Here is a 21063-nt window from a genome sequence, read left to right as displayed (position 1 = left end):
GCGATGTCAATTAAATCCCAACAACATCTCCCTCATACATGCAGAAACAAAAACAAGGTTTGTAAATGAGGTCAGACCGCTAGTGGATGTTTCTTCTCATTTTCTCTGAGCTCTGTTCATGTGTCTTCCTCTTTCCTCCCCCTGCTCCTTTCTTTTTCCCTTCCTGTACCCCATCTAAGTCTCCCTCACACAAGAAGCGCTAATTAGCTTATTCTGTCTGCTGTTTTGTTTAAGTATTGTTTTGTGTTTGTCAGGTAATGTCTGGCGTAAAGTGAACAGACTGTTTGATTTCTCTCAGGTGATTATTAGGAACGGCTTCAAGAGGTCTGTGGTTCTATTGATGTTTCCATCGCAGCACAAAGACGTTTGTGGTAGAAGTGGGAGTGTATGCAGGCATGAATTTGTGCCTGTTTGAGTCGGGGTGTTCCTGTCTTGTCTTTAAGTAGGTTAAAATGGATCAATAGCAACCACAGGAAACACACTCAGAAGAGTAGCGGAGGGAAGTCACGCTCTCCTTCTCTCACACTGACCATCGTTTCTCTCTGTCCTCTGGCAGCTAAGCAGCAGACAACTCAGCTCTTAATTCACATTATTGACAGCAATTTGATTTATCATTTTCTACTGTAAGTAGGGCATCTAGCTGGCCTAATTTTGTTGTGTAGTTTACAGTTTTGGAACACTCCAGATTAACAGCAGTCTGGCTTTCTAGGTCATACTGTCCTTGTTGAGATGTAAATATGTGAGATGAGTTCATCCTCATTCTTTCCATCTTAGTATCATGTCCCCCTGCTGCTGCTTTTTATTTAGTTTCTTTCTAAATTACTACACAGTTAAAATAGAATAGTTTATAAAAGCTTGAAGGTTCATATACCAGGAATAATTCTTCCAAAGGTGTTCTCATGGTATAATGGAGAATGTCACTCACTGAGATTCAACTGTTTTCTTTTATGCTTTTCCTTTTTAGCTGAACATATGCTTAAATGAGCGCCGTGTCTTTCGTTTTTCTTTCTTGAATTGAAAAGCAATTGCAAAACAAACATTCAGTTATTGAACTTTTACAATGAAAATTGAAAAAACTTTCACTTTGTAGACCAGCTGCCTTTGTTTCCTGTTCTCAGCTCTCAGCTTTTTACATTTAACGTTACATAATGTTGCATTGATGTAGATTTTACATTTAACCTTTTTTTAAATTACTTTAAGATACCAGTTTCTACTGCTGGCTGACAGTCTTCATATTATCAACCAAACTGCTGAACTATCCTTGAGCAAGACATGGGATGTAGGGCTGGGTGATTTCAAAAAACAAAAAAGAAGAAGAAGAATATTATGGGTTGAATTGTAACTATTGGTAATTCCAAACTCCATCCATCCATTTTCTTCCTCTCATCCTGATTATGGGTTGCGGGGGGGCTGGAGCCTATCCCAGCAGCCTTCAGGGGAGAGGCAGGGTTCACCCTGGACGGGTCACCAGTCCATCACAGGGCCAACACATAGAGACAGACAACCATTCACACTCACAGTCACACTGTGTCCCACAGCTGGGACTCAAACCCAGAACCTTCTTGCTGTGAGGTGACAGTGCTAACCACTGCACCACCGTGCCACCTCTCAAAACCACTCTTTATAAATCAAAGGTGAGTTGATAATTAGTTGTCACATTTTGGTGATTTTCTCCCAATGTGATGAAGTTGGAGTTTAAAAAAAACTAACACAATAAGTCGCCCTGAAATTTTAGGTTTTCTCAGCTGTTTATGTTTTAAGTGTTGGGGATGGAAAAAGATATCACCAAAAAAATGATGAATGTTAATGTTCATGAAATGGAACCTGCGTGGTAACTTGACTTTACACATTTCTTTTTTAGAAATATCGGACTTACTATTTGCTTTATAGAACTTGGTTTTGACGATTAATTTGTGTATCTGTATTAATTGATAAGTTGCTCAGCTCTTATTGGACATACCAGCATTTCCTGCATTTTTATCCACACTGTGCTTTAGGTCTCTAACCAGTCGATTTTCTATAACAACTGAAGGAGACAAGTCCGTTTAAACTGCTGCCAAATGAGGTAAAATACCAAATGGTTCAGAAGACATACCCCATTTCAGTTACAAAAGAGGATGGGATGTCGAGGCAACACCGTAAACCCCTAATTATAAATGTGAATCCCAGGCGTGTGAAAGACAATGACATCAAGGGAATATTGATATTGTTGGTGTTGGGCTGGACGGGTGCTGCCACATTACCTTAACATAATCCTGTTTACACTGTCAGATCAGGGTGCAGGGATCATTATAAGATGGCCAGATTCAGCTTTTCAAAGCCTTTGGTTGTTATCCAGCTTTTGGACTGAAAAGCAATCTAATTTGTGCTCAGTTGGTTTTCCCTGCTGAACAAGTGAAGGGGGATGTGTGACAGACATTGCCAATCAGAACCAGAGTGGGTCAGATCAATACTGAGTTAGGGAATCACTCTTTAATCGGGACCTGCTCTGCATTGGGATATCGGTGGTCTGTGAAATGGCATAATAGCCTGAAGCCAAACAAGCACACAGAAACAAAAGACCTATTTCTCTAAACAGCCCACGTAGATGTGTGAATGGGCGTCATTTTATATCGCACCTTCTCTACCTTAGTGGTAGCAAGGGACAACAAGCTCATCAGGAGCAATTAGAGGTTTATTGCTCAAAGACACTTCAACACAGTCTCTCAGGAGCTGGGGGATTGAACCAGTAACCTCTGTGTGGACTCTGATATAATTACAGAAGGTCATAAACACACAGATGGAGATTGTTGGTTAATGTCAGTAAATGTTAGGATTTAACACATTTCTTATAAGTTGTTGCAGTTAAATATTACTGCAGTTTTTGACACCTACATTGAAATTGCGCAGTCTTACCATTTTCTTGTAATAAAAAGCCTTTGTCAAGCACCCAGCAGTAGCAAAAGCTGAAAGACTGAACACCAGGGTTCCTTCTTGGCTTTTTCTTTTTTCTTTTTTTTTCCCTGAAAGAGCAAAGTAGAGGTTGTTTTTAAGTGACTAGTTATGTAGGAGTGTTTCTGAGGACTAGGGATGTCATAGATCCCTTGCGTGAATGTTTTACTCATTAAAAAAAATAAGCCTGTTTTCCAGGGTGATGCCATCAACTCAAACTGCCGCGTCGGACAAAGCTTCTGAAATCCCCACAATTGTCCGGTGTTGTTGACTTGCGCTGACGGAGACAAATGACATTCGGTTTGCAGTGTTTTACGGGCTCAGCAAACCATTTAGTGACCGCTTGCACCGTATATATGGAGGTTAATACCATCCTGGAAGAGAGCGCTCCCACTGTGGGAGAAACCTTTCACAAAAGCTTGATGAGGATGATCACTCCATCACTTCACTTCACTTTATTGCCATTGTAAGTGGTAAACATCTGAAAAAGGGTGTGTGTGTGTGTGCGTGCGTGTGTGTGTTGATGCTTTAACAGGGGCTGTCGGGAGGCCACTCCCTGGTGTGGAAGTTCGGATCGTCATGAATAACGCAAGCTATACCACAATTGTAGAGGGAAGCCACAGAGAGACTCGGGTAAAAATTGCGTCAATAAATACATCAATTAATTGATTAATTAATGCATGAAACAGCTTTTCTCATATTTACGTCCGAATATGAAAGGAAACACATTAATACTTTCTGTATTTAGCTATGGACAACAGAATTGTACCTCAGGTTTTGATTCAGTTTGACGTGTTTAATCTTAATGTAATTTATTCAGACCTTGTGTTTAATTTTATCAACCTTTTTCACAGGAACATCCAGGTCTGACAGGGAAGGAAGGGGAGCTCTTGGTTCGAGGTCCATCTGTTTTTAAGGAGTACTGGAACAGACCTGAAGAGACCAGAAATTCTTTTACAGATGACGGCTGGTTCAAAACAGGTACCAAACACTCCAAGCCTCCCATCCTCTCTCGCCCTTCCTCTGTTTTTCACTTGACACACACACACACACACACACACACACACACACACACACACACGCTCCCTTGGAGAGAGGGAATTCTGACACTAATTGCATCTACATGAGTCGTAATGTCAGAGGGATTCACAAGAGGAGGAAAGATGTCAAGTGATTTTTCATCTCTGGAGCCAACTGCACTTTCAGGGCTTGAATTTAAACACTTAAAAACCAGGAGTCCGGTCCACGAAACACACACTGACAGACTGCAAATGTGTGTTCTCAACTTTGTGTGTATGTGGGCACATTTTGGGGGACTATGAGCGAGTGATAAATGGACTGTGTGTTTTCAGTGCTGCAGGGCATTTTTCCTCCTAAGTGGTTGTGACTGCTCTGGGTCTTCAGGAACCAAGTATTGCTCTTTCGCTCTCCCTCTCTCTTGTGTAAGTGTGTATGGGGTAACACAGAGGGAAGCTGTCATCGGAGACTCTCTATCCCTGCAGCCCCCTCCACCCCATCTACCCACCCCCTCCCAAAACGAGCCCCGCTTTACTGCAAAGCCACCAGGAGACAGGCGCTGGTTTTGACATGGGGTGGCTGGAGGGAGGGAGGGAGGGCAGAAGCAATTGTAACTTTGAATTGTCATGTAGATGACAGGAAATTAGAGCCAGAAGCAAAGAGCTTGAAGTTGAGCTTGGAGATGTGGTGATGGAGGGGTTAGAGGAGAGAGTCAGCACCAAATAGTAGCTTGCAATGCCCTAGAGAGACTGGAGATGGACAAAGGTAAAAGGGGGTGAGGGGTGAGAAGCAGCAATGAAGGAGCAAGTGATGGAGAGCGAAGCAGTGAGAGGCAGTGGGAGAGCAGGGCAGAGTGTGTTTAATTGGCTTTGCAGGCTGGAAGGACAGAGATCCAGAGCCCAGCACGCTGCTGTCACACTCCATTACAGCCACTGGCCACATAATGAGAGCCCGCGCAATCAGCTCCCCACAGACCAGTCCCTCAAGCCACACACACACACACACACACACACACACACACACACACACACACACACACATATCTATCGAAGACTATAGGAAACCAACAAGCATGTTCCTCACACACACACTCCTGCCTATGATTGCTGACTCCCACTTTAACACACACAAAGACATATGTGGTGGAGTTATTTTGGGCATCCCGGATTCTGAAAGTAAAGTCCTCTTTGCTCCCTTCTGCAATCATGCCAGCTGACTGGCAGCTGAAGCATTCCCAAGACACCAGTGAATCTGAAACACACTCAGTTGCATCACTGATACAAATGATGGCCAAATATAAGGACCGTCAGTCGAACAGTCAAACTCACACGGGTGATCACATTACGTCTTCGGCAGCGTGGAATACATGCATAAGTGACAAATGTACAGGACCATACAGGACCATTCCCTTTCAGAGATAGATTGGTGAGTCCAGGGACTGTCATCGTCCACTGGCTGTGTATTTTACTCCTTAAAAGAAACAAAAAAACACATGTTTTAGGTATTACACAAAAACGTTGGGGTGGCACAGTGGTGCAGTGGTCAGCACTGTCGCCTCACAGCTAGAAGGTTCTGGGGTCGAGTCCCGGCTCCATCACAGGATCTTTCTGTGTGAGTCTCCATGTTCTCCCTGTGTGGGTTCTCTCTGGTACTCCAGCTTCCTCCCACAGTCCAAAGACATCAAGAGGGGACGAGGCTGATTGATACTCTAAATTGACCGTAGGTGTGACTGTGAGTGTGAATGGTTGTCTGTCTGTGAATGCGATGGACTGGTGACCTATCCAGGGTGAACCCTGCCTTTTGCCTGAAGGATGGATGGATGGATTGAACAGCCCTGATTAGACTGTTGAATTTTACTTTTGGACTTTTAGACTGCTTTCAGTTTTTAACTTCGATCGATATCCATCCTGCTACCTCCTCCAAAAAAAATCCAATTGCAAATGCGTTCATGAATTACTCTGGAAGTGACCACAGTGAGTCTCTCTGCTGCTTACATATTCCTCCATTACGCTGGATGCACTAATATCAAATACAGCTACTTATTTTCATACATTTAGAACATAATTCAGTTTGTTTCATTAGTGATCAACCAATCAGCCTCTCTCTCTCTCTCTCTCTCTCTCTCTCTCTCTCTCTCTCTCTCTCTCTCTCTCTCTATCTATCTATCTATCTATCTATCTATCTATCTATCTATCTATCTATCTATCTATCTATCTATCTATCTATCTATCTATCTATCTATCTATCTATCTATCTATCTATCTATCTATATATATATATATCAGCATGTGGCAGGAAATTGATCCTATCATTGTAACCTCAGAGGTCACCAGATAGACGCATACATTTGAAAAAAGTTCAAATTCATGAAAATATTCCAGCACTTTATCTAAGTCAGTGTAACCCTCTGGAAAGAAATGTGGTTTGATTTATTTATCAATGAAATCATCTAAAATCCTTCCTGGCAGCCTGCTGATTCCTACTCACTTCCATTCAGTGTGACGTGAATTAAAGGTGTTTTGAAAACCTCCCCACAAACACAAACCACGTCCACACCAGCTCTCTCAAGACAATGTAGAAAATGGAGTCGTCATGTGGTCGTCTCATTCACACCTTTTCCGGTTGCTTTAGTTGGAAAGCAGAGTGAAGAGCCAGCGATCTCTCCAGAGCTGCTGCACTGAGGTGATAGGATCATTATTTTATTTTAGGTTAATGACAGCAGCTCTGCTCTCTAATTGGATGTATTGATATTTTAAATGAGCAATCACAGAGAAAGTTAGAGGCGACTCAGAGTTACCATTCCACCCTCGGTGGGCAGCTTCCATCCCCATTTAGAAAAAGCTTAGTTCGTCTAACCTGTTTGTTTTTTTTTGTTGTTTTTTAGATTTACATAAAGGAAAGGTTGATTCAGGGAGATGTGTTTTTAAAGTAACCAGCTGAAGTGTGGACACAGGAGGAGGAGAAGATAGAGACTGACTTCTTGCACTTAACCCTCCCCTTCACTTACCACCTCCCACTCATATCCTTTTACTCTCACACCTGCTCCTTATTTCACACTCTATCTTTTTTTTCTTCAAAACTGTTTGATCCTTGCACTTCCATCTCTGAATCAAAACTCTTGGCTGATCTCTAGTCACCTTCCTATTGAGCCTGTTTTTTCCTTCCTCGCCTTTTCTACATCCTCTAGAATTTCATCTTGAAGTCAGGAAGTGAAATTGAGTGGTGCTGTGCACTGCACTGCTTTTAAGAGCTCTGAAGATGTATTTTCTGTCAAAATGTCAACTTTTAATCAAAGCTTAATAGAGAAAGGCAAGTAAAACCTCTCAAACACCCACTACCTGAAGTGCTTAACAGCTCAGTGCCACGGTGTATGTTCAGGCTGCGACCCTTCCATCAGTCAGGCAATTGTTGCATCGGAGCTAGAACGCGTTGGCTGCCTGAGAGACTCTACTAAGGGCAAGAAAGTCTATGTGCAATGTATCAAATTAGCAACATGACAGTACCAACATTTTAGTGGAAAAATAAAATCAAAGAAAAACGACAATTGACTCAAAGTCAAAGAGATTTGAAAATACAATTCCAGACAAGTAAAGTTCCCATCAAGCACAACAAATGTAACATATAGTATTAACAGTATTAATAGGTTTACATTTTTCATTTAATTTGTTTGATTTATCTTAATTTATGTGTTTAATTTGTATTCATATTGCTTAATAAAAGTAACTTACTGAAGTATCCAGGCTCTGATGAATTAGCGGTACCAAAAAAGAAAACATTCATTTCTTCACATTAATATGTACTTTTCTGTCCACACACCAAATCCATCCATCCATCCATCCATCCAACCATCCATCCATCCATTTTCTTGATGGAAGATAGAAATCGCATTAAGTTGAGCATTTAACTCACATAATGAAATTAAAGGGACATGAGGGTTTTTTTCCGAGCTGGGGGTGATTAATTTGAATGTGAGGCTTGAAACCTCTGTTCATAGGTGATTGGTGTGCAACAGTCAAAATCCTCAGTCACAACACAACAGCAGCAGAAACACGCATACATTTACATTTTCTTTTGCTAACTTTCTAAAAATTCAGTTGACATTTCAGATTCGTTTGCACAGAAACCCAAAAGTTAGATTTTTACAAACGCTCTTCTTTACTGAACTTTAACATAGTTGCAACCTTAAATTGATCCACATTACAATACAGTTGTTTATTGCCCAAAATAAGATTTTTCTAGCAGCTTTTCTGAGCCAAAGGAACCGTTGTATTTTATTGAATAAAGCAGCCGAAATGCTTGGAGTTGAAAGGATGAACTCAAAGCAATTACAGTCGTGTTTGTACTGTGAGGCAGTGCAAGATGAAGTCTCAGAAGACACCGACAGGCAAACAAAGGAAGGGAGTCAAATGAGAAATGGCCAAAGAAAAGTGGAATATAAGAAGAAAAGGAGTGTCAGACTTCAGATCAATAACTTCTGAGATGGCCGGAGGTGTGTTCTCGAGTGCGAGTGGATCTGTGCTCGTTGAGTGGCAGCTCTATAGGAACGCTGTCACCTTCTTCCCCTGAGTGCTCTTTCATTCCACTCATCTTCACAAACATCTCTGAGCACATTGATTCTTTATTGCTCTTTACCCCTGTCAAGGAGGTTCTGTTTTCATTGCTCTTTGGTTTGTCTGTCAGCAGGGTTACACAAAAACTACTAGGCTGATTTTCATTGAACTCATTGGAGGGGTGAAACATGAGCCAACGTAGAAGCCATTACAATTTGTGGCAGTTCTGGAATTACTTTTCTTTCTTTTTTTTTAACTTTTTGTGTCATTGTGAGCTGAGGCATTGTTTTACATTTACATTCATTTTTCAGGAAATGATCCTCAGACCTCAGTTGTAATGTTTCTTCATGTGCATGATTTTGGGATGCAGAACCAATCTGTGAAAAACTGAACCATTCAATACACAACCAAGGCTCAACTTGCACAGAAACTGCAAGTTTTGTATCCCAATGAAACAGAAGTTTCATTAGGTGTGTGTGTCAGCACACACACGCACACACACACACACACACCCATGGACGGTTCGTTCGCTCCACCCTCGCGTAGTAGGTGCAGAGTACCGGCAAAGGCAACCATAAATGACAGTAAAACACTGTAGCAACTGTTTATTTTTGTTATTTACTCGTGTCAGTGTAGGAGTGTTTTTGCTCTTGATATTTTCCTGAGAGGGCGGCACGGTGGTGCAGTGGTCAGCACTGTGGCCTCACAGCAAGAAGGTTCCAGGTTTGAGTCCCGGCTCCATCACAGGATCTTTCTGTGTCTGCATGTTCTCCCTGTTCCTGTGTGGGTTCTCTCTGGTACTCCAGCTTCCTCCCACAGTCCAAAGACATCAAGAGGGGACGAGGCTGATTGATACTCTAAATTGACTGTAGGTGTGACTGTGAGTGTGAATGGTTGTCTGTCTCTATGTGTTGGTCCTGTGATGGACTGGTGACCTGTCCAGGGTGAACCCTTCCTCTCGCCCGTAGCTGCTGGGATAGGCTCCAGCCCCCCCCCCCCCCCCCCCGCGACCCTTAACAGGAACAAGCGGAAGAAAATGGATGGATGAATATTTTCCTGAGACCCAAAAACGGGTCAAAATGCCAACCGAGCTGTTGTTGCACCACTAGCATGACTTGGTGTTTGCTTGCCAGGAAGCAGCAGAATCAGGTGATCAAGTGAGAATACATCTTGTCAGACTTCAAGCTCTATGTGTTTTTATCAAGTCAACATCCTCTGAGGAGATGGAAGCACGGTTTAATTGTGACGACCAAAACAGTGGTGTCTCCTGAAGAGGTTAGCGGAGATGCTGCTATGGCTTCAGTTACATCACAACTGGAGAGTATTTCTTCTTTTAAAGAAGAGCAGAGTGCCCTTCTGAAGTCTCCATGAAGAAGATGTTTTCACTCTTCAACCACTTACTTTCGGCTTGTACATCGTTTGTTGATTGGTTGCATATCGCTATTATATCGATGGTGACACATGGTTCATCCAATCACCTGTCAGCTTTGTTTGTTTTCGTAAAATTGTCCTCCATTTTCCAAACTGTGGCTTTGACCAACCTCTCAGATGATCCTATGAAACAAAGCATCTCATGTGTCAGCTTAGATTGAGTGTTTGTCCCCATAAAATTTCAAGAAACAAATATGTTTTCTTATGGTAGCCTTCTTAATTCAGTCAATGTACATAATCAGGAAACTGCCAACGATGCCCAGCACCCCTTCTAGAATGGGTAGGCACTTTCTGAATAAACCCATAAATAAGTAGATGAATACATAAATAAGTGAAGACAGACAGAAGCTGGGGGAGTTAAACAGTTACACATCTGAATAATAGAGGCTTTGAGGGGAGGCGATGTTCGGGGGCTGACTGTTAGGACTGCCTAACAGATATTTATTTAATTAATTCCCAGAGGCTCAGGGGCAAAGTGTTAACAGTGGGCTTGGATCTTCTTTTTAACCTCAGGTTACTAGTGCTGTCGTAGAGTAATCCTTGAAGAACGTTTTTCACTTTTTTTTTTTGATGACGTCTCTGCTCCAGTTGAAGACAGTGCAGTTGATCCTGTGGAGGTTGTTTTCAGATAACCACACGGAAAATATTCACTCTAGTGTGTGTGTGTGTGTGTGTGTGTGTGTGTGTGTGTGTGTGTGTGTGTGTGTGTGTGTGTGTGTGTGAGTGAGTGAAACCCTAGCTTTAAAGGTGAGCCTCAGGTCCACAGGGTAAATTCTCAACCGATACACAGACAGAAGTGTGGCTCATATCCTGCGGAGCCATCACCAGTCATTTGTGCGTGGCTCTCTTGCTCCTAGCTGTGCTCCCCTCTTCCCTGCCTCCATCCCTCCTCTCTGTGCTCCCAATGTCAGACCTCACCCGTGGTCACAGCGTGTCCTTTCAGCTTCAATGTCAGAGCTTCCAGTGGGACCCAGCAGCACCCTGCCCCCCTACCCAGCCGTCCCTCCACCCCTGTAACATTTACAGCCATGGTGTCAACACATAAAGGATTTATTAACACCAGATGTAGGCAAGTCACCCGGCCACTAAACTCCATGAGTTATTTCTTTTCCAGCAAAAAGTAGAAGCCTCTTCATCTCTTTCTTTAGAAGCATTGAGAGAGAATGACGTTGTTGGAAAATAAATCCTTCCTTTTTTTTTCTTTCATCTGTTTTCTGGTCAAAAACAGAAGGTCAGCGTGTGGCTCATTTTCCAGGTGTCTTCATCATCACTGAGGAACAGGAGTGTTTAAGTGGCAGTTAAGGGTTTGGCTTGATGAACATGGCAGATCTGAGACAGACATCAGTCCTCAAGTTCAGCTTGTTATCTGCTAGTGGGGAGGGAAACCAGCAAGGAATATAATCAGTAACATTAACATAAAGCAATTCAAGCTCCTTTAATTGCATTATATTAAACAAATTAGATCAGTCATCCAAGTGCAAAGTGCTTTTTTATGATATTAATTACTAAAAAAGGAGCTGTGACAAAAGTTAAGGATGATAAATAATGTCAGAGCTGAGATTTCACTGCTTGGCTGTCTCTTATTTATCCTCATTAACTCTTCCATCTTGGCTCCAGGGCTTTAATGTGCAGCATTAATATTCATATATGCGAAGTGTTTACAGTCACTTTGAGAAGAGGCATGACTCTTTGAGACCTCTCTCATCTTTGTGCAGATAAGGTTCTCCTCTTCACGGTGATGAAGAGCGCTCAGCGTTAACCTGCCATGTGAGAGTTTAGGTTCGGTTGGATACGGTGAGCAGCGGCGACTCCCTATATTCTCTCTCTTAGGAGTGTCTCCACATCTGGCTCCCATTTAACTCTTCACAGACGTGTATATAACAGTGTACCTGTCAGATAGTTTCTCCGTAATGTCCCATTCTTATATAGGCTGTGGCACAGATTATGCAGCTTCACCTGTGAATTACTTTGATTCCTTTCTTGTTGTCCTGACTCAGCTCTGGAACGTTTATTGAAAAATGATAGGTTACAGGAATAATCTTGATTTGGCACAGGCACTGTAACTATGGCAACAGCTTGACACAGAGGGGTAGAGGCTGGAAAGAATCAGTCAGTCACTGTTTTTTGTAAACAAAGAAAACAGGAGTTTTTGAGTTATTTCACATGAGAAAAACATCTATGATCACGTTTATTCATCACAAGGATGAAAATGTGAACACAGTTTCACTTGCCTGCCATGCAGCTCATGGGCTGAGAGGATGTTACATGCAGGAATAAGTACAAACAGCTCACATTCTGCTTTAACACTCAGAAACATTTATTTAGGTTTTTTTAAGTGAGAGCAGAAGTCTGTTGTGGAGCTGGAAGGCTCAGACGGACTTAACAGATGACTTCTGTCACCTCCTCAAAGGAAGTTTCTCTCCCTTTCTGGTTCCTGCTCTACTCCCTGACACCTTTAGTAGTGGTGCCAATGGCACGCACACACAGACCCAAGTGTTTTCCTGAGCTGTGGCCTTTGTCATATGTCACACTGTGCCCTTTTCTTTCACAGTCTTTGTCCATGTAAACCAACATCTCCAGACTGTATGTATGTCATTTTGAATTACATTTGTCCCTGAGCACGTGTTCTCCAAATCACAAAAAAAAGGAATGGCTGCAGGACATCTGTCTCTGTGATAAATGACTTCAGGTGGTACTTCTGGAATTTCTGAGGTAGAATACATGTCATCAGCTCTGTGGCACTGCTGTGCTGCCTCCTGCCAGCCCCAAGTGTTTGTCGAGTGGGTATTCAGGGAGAGAGGCAAACAGGGTTTTTGGTGGTTAAAGAGCCAACAGCCTGGTGCCCCTATGACGACCTACCTGCCTGAGCAAAGACGTTTTTTACTTATTGGTTTTTGGTAGATAACTTTTATTTGAATTATTTTATCATTTTAACACAGAATATCTCATTTCTCAACCATTCTTTACTTTGTGTCTCTTCATCTCTTCATTGTTGTTTTATGAAGACTGTTTTCTACTTATTTGTTCTTGCTGCCGCCTCCTATCAGGTCATCATTGTAAATGAGAATTGGTTTTAAGTGGGTTTTTTTATCTCATAAAAAATCTAAAGGACATACTATAGTTTAGATACAAACTTCATTTCGTAACACGTGTCCTCTGGTGTGTAGTGTAAGTGTTTGGACACTAATACAGACGCTTTTGGTTAAGACACCAGAAACAGAGTCTCGCTATCAGGCTTCCTCACTGCATTACACTGAAAAGAAGCTGTAGCCACAAGCAGCTACTTCTAAATACACTGTTGTTTATTAACACCTTAAAATAGCGAACAACGTGGAAGTTTGTCTGCCCTCCATCCTCGGTTAAAGTCTTGATCTGTTTTTATTTCTTTTTGTCTCCACACTTAGTGCCTTTACTTCCTTTAATGTTTCGGAATGAGATGAAAGCCCAGTGCAATTAGGCTTCTTATCGTTTTAATTAAGAAAGGCATTCGGCCATATCTGCCTCTGACGCCATAACACATAATGGCGGAGAGTCTCTGATGCCTGAAGTAGTGTTTGTGTACATTTGTACTTGGTGTGTATTTACAGTATATTTGTGTGTATGTGTACAAGCCTCTGAATGTGTGCGTTGTAGTAACACACTTCCCAACAATCTCTTTCTTTTTCTCTCTCTCTCTCTCTCTCTCTCTCACCCTTCTTTCTTCTTTTATCAGTCTGTGTCCTCCAATCACTATTCCCACTTGTGCTTCTCTGTGAACACGCTGTTCTAGCCATAATTATTTGCTTCTCCTCAAAGAGACAAGGTCAAAGAGTCCTGTACTATGTAACTACTTCAAACTCAAGATGAGTGTTGCTTAAGCATGTAGTTTTCGGTCCCTTTGACAAACATTAATGCCGTTTTCCCTCCTCTACATTTAAACATTTGCAGCCAAATGTAGGAGTTTTATGGTGTTTTAATCTCTCAGCCTGCGCACACACACACACACACACACACACACACGCGCACGCAAACAGTTTATAAATGTGCTTGTAAACTCTTCATTTTCTCATATCTGTTTCAGGAAGAGAGAGCTACCAGGCTGTAACCAAATTATTCCTGCATTAAAAAAAATTCCCCCCTTCATCCAAAAAGAAACGGAGAAATTAAACCCCCCCTGTCGCTGGCGTTAACACCCAACCAAGCTCCTCTACCCCCCTCCCCCGTCCTCTCTCTCCTCCCCTGTTACCCTGGCCTATCAGTGCAGAGCAGTGGTCTGTGAAGAAATTCCCGATATCTAAATTTACACACTGTATCAATCTTGTTTAATAGACTGGAAAGCTTATAGCCGCCGCGGCAAGCCGGCAGAGAGGGCAGCAGTGATAAATTGTCGGTGTGCAGGCGACAGCCGCCCGTGATGTATAATGAAATATTTATGATTTATCCCAGCTAATAAACTGAAATGAAGTGCGTGATGTATGGGAACAGATGGGCCCTCTATTGATGGTGAGGCATACAGCGGGAAGAGGAGACGGGAAGATAGGTGGAGAGACGGAAACAGAAGATGTGAGACGCTTCAGACAGGCCGAAGGATGAGTGAATGAAAGAGGATGTGGGGGTGGGGGGTAGTTGTGTGTTTGTTTGGCTCGGGAGCAGAGAAGTCTGATAAAAGAGGGGGAAATGGGAAGATGGAATAGAAGAGAGAGGGGATATGGCAGTAAAAGAGGATTACTATCAAAATAAATTACTTCTACACTTCTTCATCAAGCTGAAGTGAGACGTGACCAGTCGTCGTCTTCATTGAGTCCATACTTCAGATTCACACTTGTGTATCTCTGGAGTGTCTGTTTGCAGAGTTGACCCTGGGTCTTTAGAAGGTCTTCCCCCACAGAAACCCCATCCATTATAATAAATTAATAATTCCATATTTATTCTAATACTCTGCACAATTATACTGTGGTTCACCTACCTCAAGTATAAATAATTAATATTTGTAACACAATTATTCTCATTTTTGCTCTCTGCATGTTTGTACTACTGTCCCCTTGCCACAATCCTGAATATTTTGAAGTATGTGCACACATATCTGTCCTGATAGTTTTAAATGTTTGTTTACCTGTGTCCAGCCTGCTTTGGGCTGGGGGTGATGTGTAAGCCCTTAGAGACACATAGCATTTTTAATGCTATTTTGATGAAGTGTTTTGATCTTAAAACGGTGTTACTAAAATATTTGACATTGATGAGGCAACAGATTAAGTATTGTTACCTGCAAAAATATACAGTTTGAACATTATCATTAAAATGTTCAATAAACCTTAGATTAAAACATATGGATTCTTAGAACTCATAGTTAATTTAAGACCAGGCTATGGAAACATTCCCTCCTCACTGGGGCCTAGCGTAGCTTAGTTTGGTTAGCACTTAGCATAACTTAGGTCATCTTTGCATAAATACTAGAAATGGGGACATTGCTTGCCTGGCTTCTTCAGGTGAGAAAATGTTCCTACCACAAGCTTGTTAGAACATGTTACATATTACATGTTATGTATGTAACATGTTCAAGACCTCCTGTCAGTGTCACACTGGCAGAAGGATACAGCATGAGTGTTATTTTTCTCATTTCAGTCTTTGGACATGAGTGGAAAGGAATCATTCAAATGTGATGCACTTAACATTTACATAGTTGAGAATAATTATACCATTAAATTCAAATATATGTTATATATGTATATGTTATTTTTGTCCTATACGCTTGTAATACTGTCTCATAATGTATTTTTTTGTCCATTATGGCAGGAATGTAGTCTTTCTTTTCGAAAGGTTTATCGCCGGAATTGTCAGATTCTTTTTTTAATCCCCACAGCCACAGTTCTTACTTCTGACCTTTGCTGACCTCTCTGTCCTCCACCTTTGTTCACCCTACAGTAACCACTTCACCTCATCACAGAGTGTCACACACGCACACATACACCCTCACTCAGTCCCAGCACAGCTGTGGACACACCACCTGCCATAATCCAAAAGAACACCTTCCTGTTCGTCCTTTTCTTCCCTCTGCTCCTTGTCCATTTTTCTCTCCCTTCGTCTCTCCCCACTTATCAATACTGACCCATTTCCTCTGCTCGCCATCACAAGGCCCAGCTGAGCCCCTCATACCACATGGAATACCCCCCACCACACACACACACACACACACACACACACACGCACGCACACACAAGGGGACAGGTGTGTGTATGGGGGTTGGAAGATCTTAAACACTCCACTGCACTCTGATTTTCCCTGTCTCAAACACGCACACACACTTTCACACACACATACGCACGCAGGCATCAAGCAGGTTTGAGTCTTTGTTTCTCCTTCCAGTGTTACTTAAATTCGAGTCTTCAGGAGGAACACGTATGTGTTAAATTAATTTTCAACCCTACAAGTTGCTTTATGCTGCAAGAAACCATTCATACCATATGTACTTGTACTTTGTTACTTGTGCGATGTAAACATTGAGATAAATTCTTGAACGATTGCTTATTTCAGTTTCATTTTAATTTATTCCCCGAATTTTACCGGTGTTTTTGTTACTGAACTAAGAGTAGTGATTAAAATCTTAATACCAAGAAAACCTTTTTTTGTTTTGTTTTTTAATAATCCAAACATCCATTTTCTAACCTGTTTACAAAATAAATTTGTAAACAGTAAAATAATTTTTGAACTTTCTTTGTCTTTCGCTGTCCCTCAGGAGACACAGCCATCTTCAAAGAGGGTGTGTATTGGATCATGGGCCGCACCAGTGTTGACATCATCAAGAGTGGCGGCTTCAAGATCAGCGCACTTGAAGTGGAGCGCCACCTGCTGGCTCATCCAGACATTCTCGGTAAAGGCATGCTAGGTTCTCCATCTCAGCTCTCCCCTCAGGGTGCTTAGAAACTTGAGCTTTAAGAGAATTTAGATCCTTATGATGTCAACAGCGCAGAATTCACATCCCTGTTTATGTTTAAAATGGCTAAAACCCTCCTACGCTCTTTAACGTTCATCTAAAATGCCGATGAGGAGGGTCAGAACAACAAAAGAGGATGTGAAACTGATACAGATGTGTGGTGTGTTGAACCTCCCAGATGTGGCTGTGATTGGGACCCCAGACACCACCTGGGGTCAGAAGGTCACTGCGGTGGTGCAGCTGAAGAAGGACCAGAGTTTGACCCTGTCTGAATTGAAGATCTGGGCGAGGTACGACCCATTTCAGATAGAGCGTACTTTCTTTCAAGACACTGCAAGTATTTAAGTTGTACAAAATCAAGTAAATTTCCATTTTATGTTACTTTATACATCCACTACTTTACTACATTTTAGAGTAGAAAAATGACTGATCTAAATACATACAGTAATAATACCGCATAGGAACGACTTCAAACTTGCTCCACTTGCAGCAGCTACAACAGTAGCATGCTGCTGATGCTCCAGGGTTCATCAACTAGTCATCAAATACACCACTAAGAGGGACTAAACCAGTACTTTTACTAAAACACTTGGCTGCTGATATTATTGTTTTGGACAACCATAAGTTGTTTGGTGCTTTTATATAAGGAAAGTGTTTGAATAGTGCTGCAGATTTTCTGTAAACACAGTTTAGATGAGGTTTAAATCCTCTGTACTAGCAGCTGAAGGATTAATGCTACTTTAAGCTGCAGTTTGCGTTATATACTCATTTAGGGTTAAAACATTTTTTGATATGCTGTTATCCCCTTGAGGAAAAAAATAGCGGCACTCGCTCAAGAGCATTTCAGCCGTGTGGGAGGAGGGTTGAAGCTCTGTTCCTGCACTAACCTGACGGCTGCAATCAGAAGTTACCTCTGCGTCAGCCATATTGGGGTCCTCTTAACAATTCTTACTTTTTACAACTGACTTCATTCCCCTGATTTCGATCATTGCTCACTGTTTAAGCAGGCATGTATTGTTCTTTCTGATATGCAAATTAGTTGACTAAGTTGAGGACGCTGATCACTGCAGGAGGTTACATGCAAGTCAACACATCGACCCGACCTACTGTACATCCTTTAGTTTAAGGGGGAAGTCATATTGCACCACCTGCTTCCTTCACTAGAGCTTCACGGCAGCAGTTGGACTCCAACTGGCACTACCAGAGAAGACTGTGACCTGAATAACTTACAACAAATCCATCATCCTGAATGCACAAAAACAAAGCAAAAAAGAGGAGTGTGTAGCTTTGTTGCAAACTAACACTGACAACATCTCCGAAAATCGTATTATGCAAGAAGACAATTTTCACTGCCCGTTGTCAATCCCAGGGGAAAAAAAAGGTTCTGCACAGTTCAGCACACGTATCCACTGTGACGAGCCCTCGAGTCCTCAGATCGATACGAGACGGTGTGGGAGAGAGAGTGGCCAGAGGTGGACTAATGAGGGGAGCAAGAAAAAGAGGAAGATATGGAGGAAGTGAAAAAGGATTGTTACGTAGGGCTCTGTCTTTCTCTCTCTCCCCCCAGTTGTCAGTGGGGTTTATTGTGTATGTTGGTATCGGTGGTGATTCATTGAAGTTATTGACAACATAAACACTCATTTTATGTTTTTTCAATGCCTTTGTAGTGATTTGAATTTTTTTTCTTTCTTTCATTTCAGAATTCAGTCTGTGGTGCTTGTGCGGGCGTGTGTGTGTGTGTGTGTGTGTGTGTGTGTGTGTGTGTGTGTGTGTGTGTGTGTGTGTGTTTGTGTGTGTGTGTCAGACCTGTGGGCTCCATATGGTGTGGTGGTGTTAGATCCTACTGCTGTGGCTTGCTTGTCCAGCATGGTGGATTATTCCTGCTGCCTGTGACTTAGTTTAACACACACACACTCACACACACACAATCACACACACTCACACACACAGTGTTTGCAGCCACAGGTGCTGCCAGCGGACAGGCAGTGCCAGCACACCACCCACCACTGAGGCCAGGGTGTAGAGGAGAGAGAGAGAGGCAGATAAAATGAGACATAAACAAGTGGATGGATGCTCACTCTTCAGTGCCCTGGCTCAGCTGTCAGTCTGAATCTCTGTCACACTGCCTTGAACACACACACACACACACACACACACACTGCCCCAGAGACACTGGTGACACAAGCAAGCACCATTACAGACGCGTACATACGCACATATACTCACTCTCACTTTACTCACAAGAGTCAGAGAGACTGAGACATCTGCTGAGAGGGGTGTTTGATGGCAGCAGTATGAGTCATTATATTCACTTGCTCTCAAACTCCCAAACACACATGCATACACGCACACACACACAAACTAGGTTAGGGGATAATAAAAAAGCTCCAGGCTTCAACTTGACTTGACGTAACAACCATGCAGTCAAAATGGAAAAACTAAAACACTTTTAATTATCCCAGCCTTCTGGTTTTCCTTTTATTATTTGTTTTTTATTTCATCTTACAGTGATTATATTGTTTTGTTGGAAGCAAATTGTCTGGAAGGTGAATTAGGGATATTAGGGAGGAGGACTGCAGAGGGTATGAAGGACATTTCTTATCTTGACTACTGCGCCACAGGGTTAGCCTTTGTTTTGCAATTGTTTTCTGTTTTCCTATTTGTTATTTCATATGTATGTGAGCGCACGCATATCAGCGTCCATGTGTGCTCATCTGTCAGTGTTGTGTGTTCCTCACGAGCAGCTGTCTGAGTTGTGTGTGTGTGTGTGTGTGTGTGTGTGTGTCTCTTATGCAGTCTTCGATGTGTTAATGTTTATCGGGGATGTCTTTGCAGAAAGCACATGGCACCCTACACCATCCCTGCAAGCCTGGTGGTGGTGGGGGAGATGCCAAGAAATCAGATGGGCAAGGTCAACAAGAAGGACCTCCTGCTCCACTTCCTCCCATGACACGATCACTCCACGTTCAGGTTTCTGCTTGAGGAACGAGACACCTGCTGACCAAGAGGATATAACCTGAATTCTAGCTACAGACATTTGATGGCTTTGAATTCAGCCAAACGTTTAAGTATAAGAGTTTTTTCATCACTGATGATTAATGAGTTTGACCAACATCACTATGGAATTCCTCAAGAAAGATGTTTAAAATCATGGGAGGTGTATCAGAAATCATTTCAAATACCATGCTGTAGAAGAAGGATGTGATGGACATACATTTATCTGCCTTTGTATCAGAACAGTTCAGGTATTGAATATTTAGATCGTTCACATTGAAAAGGTCAGATGAAGTCTCGGTCAGGCTGTCTCCATCCCAAATGCTCCATGTCTGGATGCACTGTTGTCCAATACTGCAATGTACAAAACAAACAGAGGGATCATTTCCTGTCTGAATAAAAGTTTATTCTTTCAACCAATACCCAGAATGTGAAAATGGTCTGTGATAAATCTTAGGATACGCCCACTCGAATCTGTTTTTGTGTAGTAGCTGAGCAGAGTGAGATGGTCAAGTAAGCATCAACTGTTCGTCATTGCAAAAGGGAAAACCAAAATTACAAAAGACGTACGTACCATGGGTCGGGTAGAAAATGACTACGACGAGACTTGGTGGAATAGTCCACCAACGGTTTTCTAGAATCGCTACTTGAGTAAGTATAGTTTTTGTTTTGTTGTTCTGGTTCCTAATTCTCCCCAAGTTAGAGGCAGAACAGTGAAGGGAATGAAATAATCACTTGAATAATTTAATATAACAAGTAATTCATGTTACATCCTCAAGCACCCTTTTGTTTGTTTCAGTGAGGTTGAGACGATCAAATGCTCTCTTGCCATTTCTCTTGAACAACAACTAGAAATGAAGTGCGACAATAAACTACATAAAAAACTTCTGATTGCAAATACATCAAGGTCAGGAATGCCTGATCCATGCTAACATGCTAAATAAACCTCGGATAGTCAACTTTCATTCGGGTTGCTAAGATGTTCGTCCACACTACAAAGCAACAGCAGCATTTTCAACAATCCTGTTCGAAGGCCCAAAGCTTCGTTCAGAAGAGCCACAAGCCGAGTTGCAGCGATCCGTTTTCAAATGAAAAGCCAATAGTGTGGTTCCAAGTTTAGCTGTAGCTCAAATGTTTTCAATTATCTGCTATGAAAACAGTAGAAATTCATCAGCATTAAATGTTTTATGTCTTTCGCATTGATTCCATCTGCCTTGGTGAAACAGCCAG

General features: G+C 42.1%; 1 protein-coding gene across 4 annotated transcripts in view; it reads left to right on the top strand.

The window, feature by feature from the left end:
• Positions 1 to 20549, top strand: part of acsf3 (acyl-CoA synthetase family member 3) — a 31832-nt gene extending 11283 nt beyond the window's left edge. For 2 of the 4 annotated variants that reach the window (XM_086181796.1, XM_086181805.1), the window contains exons 7-11: positions 3467 to 3564; positions 3786 to 3912; positions 16642 to 16776; positions 17018 to 17129; positions 19675 to 20548. In XM_086181796.1, the coding sequence (XP_086037922.1) occupies positions 3467 to 3564; positions 3786 to 3912; positions 16642 to 16776; positions 17018 to 17129; positions 19675 to 19789 (587 nt within the window). In that variant the 3' untranslated portion in view covers positions 19790 to 20548. Of the gene's footprint in view, positions 1 to 3466; positions 3565 to 3785; positions 3913 to 16641; positions 16777 to 17017; positions 17130 to 19674 lie in introns of all 4 variants that reach the window. The other 2 variants (XM_086181814.1, XM_086181823.1) reach the window with 2 other exon arrangements.
• The last annotated feature ends 514 nt before the right edge of the window (positions 20550 to 21063 follow it).

This window comes from Aulostomus chinensis, chromosome 2 (genome assembly GCF_037954235.1).
Source record: "Aulostomus chinensis isolate RoL2024-O1b breed Wild chromosome 2, RoL_Achi_v1.0, whole genome shotgun sequence".
Lineage (NCBI taxonomy): Eukaryota > Metazoa > Chordata > Actinopteri > Syngnathiformes > Aulostomidae > Aulostomus > Aulostomus chinensis.
Note: the sequence above shows the minus strand (reverse complement) of the source record. Positions and strands in the feature narration are given on the sequence as shown.